The following is a 4900-nucleotide window of genomic DNA, read 5'->3' on the forward strand; positions in this document are numbered from 1 at the left end:
ATTAGAGAAGAAATGAGATTACCAGGCGAGGCTCTCCTCGCCCGGGCGCCGTGGGCTCGGTGACAGTTAAATCGGGACATAATCGGCTGCTGAGCTCCCAGCCGCCGAGCGGAGGGTCTGCGGAGGGGCCATGGCAGCCTGCGTGCGCTCTCGGCCTCTGGGGAAAATGACGTGCCTCGGATTCACCTACCTGTACGTACCAAATACTTTGCTTGGGGAATTTTTTTTTTTTAAGCTCAGGTTGTTCTTGAGGCTTCCCTGCTACTCCGAGCGCGGGCTTGGGAAGGTCGGGTGTCCTTTGGGTGCTCTGTCCGGGCGCAGCCTATTGCCAGGTGTGTTAAATGCGCCCAAATTCCAAAAAATTAAGGAAATAAGTTCATTTGACTTAAAGATCTGGAAGGCTTAAGACAGAAACCTCTGCAAGTCTATTCCCAAACCTGTCAAACCCCAGGCAGGACAAGAGTTTTACACCTCTCGTGCCCGGAGCTCTTCAGGGGACAGCCCGTAGGTACAGTCCCACCAGCTGGACGGACTCAGAGCTTCAGCGCTGCTTTTTGGTAGCTGTTAAAGCTCAGCATACCTTTCATGGTTGGAGCTTAAGTGGTTATTCAGGCTGTGTGCAGTAGGGATTAGTTGGACTCTGGATCTCAGAACTGCTGGAGCCCCCAAAAAGATGTTTATGAAATCCTCCAACTGTTTATTGCCTGAAGCATCCCTGGCTGAGAGTTTCCAGGTGCCTGATCAGATCTGTGTCTGGATGGTGCTTGTCAAGCCACAGCCCCACATTTAGAGAGCTGGGGTTGGGTTTTGCCTGCGAGTTAAAAATTCCACCCTCTGCCTTCTATTCCTGGAGAGATTTCCGACGCTTTCGGCAGCGGTCTGCGGGGTGGGGGGCTGACTCACCGCTGCCAGATCCGCCGTGCGAAGAGCCAGTGCTTCTCGAGGGAGATGTGCAGGTGTCCAAACGCTGGACAGGAGCTGTGTGCGGTTAAACAGGGATCTGCTGCTGGTTTGGCTGGAGGGTTGATGTGTTTTTATTAGCAGGATAAGGGCGAATCCTTCAGATGGTGCAGGGTTTTGTCGTAAATGGCTTATCTGTAATCTTTTTTCATTCTGATTTAATACAGCAATCTAGTCATAGCCCCGTTTCCCTCTGTTGGCAAGTGGATGAAGATAGGGGCATAGCCTGAAATACTAGTTTTTATCATGATGTTATCTTTTTTTTTTTTTTTTTAGCATTGAATTTTGGAGAGGAGAGTGCTGCTAGTCCCCCCAAAACCCATACCACACATAACTGGCTCATAGACGTGTGGGCTGCTTTCACAGCCTGGTTCTTATAAATCCCCCCTACCTTTTCCCTCCTGCTTAACTGTAAAACCTCTGCAGTGCTGGGCAGGAAAGCCCTGGAGAGTGGGCGCATGCTGCCGTGATGGCTGGACTTCACAGAACGCTGCGCACGTGAAAGGATGCTTAGAGAAGTGATGACTTCTGTGCTGAGCTGTGTCCCCTCCGAAGCCAGGGACATCCCAGGACCAGTGCTGGGTGTGTTCAGGGTTTAGGCTGAGGCTTAACACCCTACAGCCTTCTGGATCTGGTGTTAAAAACACACAAAACATCCCTGGAGGGGTTCAAGGCCAGGCTGGGTGAGGCTTTGAGCAACCTGGGCTGGTGGGAGGTGTCCCTGCCCATGGCAGGGGGTGGCACTGGATGGGCTCTAAGGTCCCTGCCAACCCTAACCTATATTTCTGTGATTTTCCCCTCCCTCGTTGTGAGCGCATACGGCGTTTTCCCGGCAGGAGCAGGGAAAGGCTCCTTCGTCCTGACGGGTCTGCTGCTGCCGGATTTGGCAGCTGCCTGGAACTGGGCAGGATTTGTGCCGTGGGGGGGCAGTTACAGTGTTAAACCCCAGTGCTGGGCTCCTGATTATGGGATTATACAGCAATAAGTGAGCGTGAGCCCGGCATGCAGGCTGATAATATAATTCAAACCATATTTCAGGTGTGTTTGGGACATGCTGAGCGTTTTCTCTGCCCCACTTTTGGTTGTACCCATGCCACGAGAGGGCTTGCTCCCAACCCGGGTCCTGTCCTGCACGTCCTACCCCCAAATCCCATGTTGCAGCTGCCGAGGGAGCTTGCAAGAAAAAGTTTTGTTGTGGAAAAAAGTTGCGTGGTGATGCCTGGGCTGCCCGGCTGCCCCTTCAGTGTTCATGGGGTGAATCGCCCTGTAGGGATGAGCAGCCCGGTCTGCGGAACGGGAGCTGTGAGTTGGCACAAACATCGATCATGTGCAATCGGGGAGGTGGCTGCAGCAGCCCCCCGGTAACGTCCTCCTCTCTGTCCCGCAGATCCCATCCGCACGACCTGCCCCTGGGCTCGGACCTCGGCCACTCCATCGTTACGGTCATCAGCGGAGAGGAGCATTTTGAGGATTATGGAGAAGGGAATGAAGCAGATTTGTTCTCGGACAGCTTGTGTAATGGGGAAAGCAGCTTTCACAGCTCCTCGTTCCTCTCTCCCAGGTAAGGCTCAGCACCGCGCCGGCGATGGTTTAACCACTTTCACTTGCTCAGTGCCTGCGCCTAGGCTTTGTGTGCGTGAGGGTTGTTTCCTTTGGGCTTGCACACCAGTCGGCCTGCAAGAGGGGGTGAAGTTTGGATACAAAGGGATATTCAGTTCAGAAGTGGAAGAGGAGTTGCCTTCATCTGTCTTTCCTTTTCCTGACCAGTCCCATCCTCCCATCCAGCCCCAGTAGCACCCAGCAGCAGGTGACGAGCAGTCTGCATCTCGCCTGCCTCCAGGACAGCGTCACATTCCCACTCCTGTTAGGGACGTGGCTCCTTGCAGAACCTTCGGTAGAGAAAACCCCAGTGCAGCTTTCCCCCTGCTCCTGGTGGATATTTTTTTCTTTCTCTCTTGTGCTTGTGTTTTTGGCTTTGGCATGATGCTTGGTTGGATTTGCACAACCTCCCCTCTCTGGGCAGCCGGAGGGATCCATGCAGCAAGGAGCAGGCTGTAGCGTTTCCCTGTGCTCCTGGCTCTGAAGCCTGTCAATACTTACTTTCTAAGGGGAAAAAAAAAAAGTAAAAGCTGGAATGATCATCCAGTGCAGCCCACAAAGTCCCTGCAATGACAGGTGACACCGGGGACGCGCTGGTCCCTCGGACAGTGCATCTCTGCCCAAGGCAGGAGCGGTGCCTGCAGCCACGCGCTGGTGATGAAGATAAGAACATACTTTTTTCCTTTGGGATGATACATCTTTGTGACTTTCTGAAGCAGTATAAACTTGTCAGAATTTCTTTTTTGCTTTCTTCCTGTTTTCTACCAGCTTCCCAAAGCCCTTCGTGGAGTTTGGGCAGTTGGTTGCACAGGGCTGGCAGAGCACAACTACTGTCAAATCTCGACACCTCTGCTTCGCTGCAGGTCAGGGCTGACTTTCTTTTTTGCTGGTGCAGCAGCAATTTTGCAGATGTTAACTAAGCCTGCGCTGGGAGGGTGTTGCTGTGAAGCATACCCAGCCCGTTACGTCAGGAAACCAGTGCCCCAGCGCTGTGGGCAGTGGAGGGGACACGTCGCCCATCCACGCTTCTCCTACAGTGGCAGCGTGCAGAAATCACGGGTCTGGCTGGCTGCCCTGGTGCTGCAGCTCAGGAGGTGCTCTCGGATCAAAACCAGCCTCGGTGTTCGTTTTGAGCCTCTCCTTGACGGTGGGCCTCCAACCTAATCCAGAAAGCTCCTGGCAAGAAAATACTTGGCTAAAGGAGCTTTGCAGTCAGTTTTTTCTTTAATATCAGTCTGGAGCTCCCGTGCTGCCTACGCTCCCGGTGTTCAAGTCTTGCTCTGTTGGGGCGCCGTCTCGCCTCTGCCGCTCTGTCTCTTTGGATCTCATCCACGAGATCGTGCTCTGCAGCATCTTTCTCCTGCCGGGAGGGGCTCGCTTGGCACGTGCCCACGCAGCTTGTGGTGGTTTCTGCTGGAGACCCGCTGCTGGGGCTCACTGGGGAGGCAGAGAAACCCTGCAAAGCCTCCCCAGGAAAGAATGCAGTTCTGTTTGGAGCAGAGGATTTCCTCGTGCCTTTCAGGTCTAGCCCTTGTTTTGGATTTTCATGGCACGAGTGCAGGTCCTTAGCTGATCATTCTTGGAGATTGTGCTGGTTTTCTGAACAAAGCCCTGCCACCCCAGTGCGTTTGAACATAGTGAAACCTTAAAGAGCTACAGGATGTCACTGCTTCAGCCTGAACTTTTTTTTTACTGGATGAGGTTTGAATCCGAGGAACAGTATCGCCTGTAAACGGTCACATCGCCACGCACGCTTTCCATCTTGCAACAGTCTCTAAATGAGAAGAACATTGACGAATTTTTCTGCCGGAGCTCCAGATCTTCACCAGAGAACTCATACAAACCCTAAGAGCTTCAGGGAACACTGTGGGGTTTTGCATTTGCTCAGTCCTCGCGTGCACGTTTGCCATCCCTCCTCTTGGGTTGCCACCTCTTCCCAGGACATCCATCCAGTAAGAGATGTCTGGATGGGAAACGAATGGCAGCCGAAAGGCAAAGCTCCTCGCACACACCCGTGCTGATGTGCTGTGTTGGAAAGCACCGACGAAGAGGGACGCTGCTTCCCGAGCTGGAGGGAGGCTGCCGGTGGCGCAGAGCGTGGCACCGTGCCACGAGGGGAAGGTGGGGACGCCCCGAAAAAAAACGGTTCAGCTCTCGCCCACTCAACGGGCACGCCACCAAGGCGGCCGGAGGCCAGGTATCTCTGCACGCGCCCGGCGAGCTGCCAGGCTGGCCCGTGGGCTCTTCTCTCTGCTGCTTCTCCCATTTTGATGACTGCTTGTTCGGATTCGGGTTCATGCCTCGCCCAGCCGGGTGAGCTGTTTCTGCTGCGCTGAATGGG

At 54.0% G+C, this 4900-nt stretch overlaps 1 protein-coding gene across 1 annotated transcript in view; it reads left to right on the plus strand.

The window, feature by feature from the left end:
* RAB11FIP3 (RAB11 family interacting protein 3 (class II)) overlaps positions 1–4900 on the plus strand; it is a gene marked incomplete at its 5' end in the record, with an annotated part of 22788 nt that overhangs the window by 1104 nt on the left and 16784 nt on the right. Inside the window, one exon of the mRNA XM_010079800.1 lies at positions 2348–2521. Within this exon, the coding sequence (XP_010078102.1) occupies positions 2348–2521 (174 nt within the window). The remainder of the gene's footprint in view (positions 1–2347; positions 2522–4900) is intronic.

Source organism: Pterocles gutturalis, unplaced genomic scaffold, assembly GCF_000699245.1.
Source record: "Pterocles gutturalis isolate BGI_N339 unplaced genomic scaffold, ASM69924v1 scaffold6036, whole genome shotgun sequence".
Lineage (NCBI taxonomy): Eukaryota > Metazoa > Chordata > Aves > Pterocliformes > Pteroclidae > Pterocles > Pterocles gutturalis.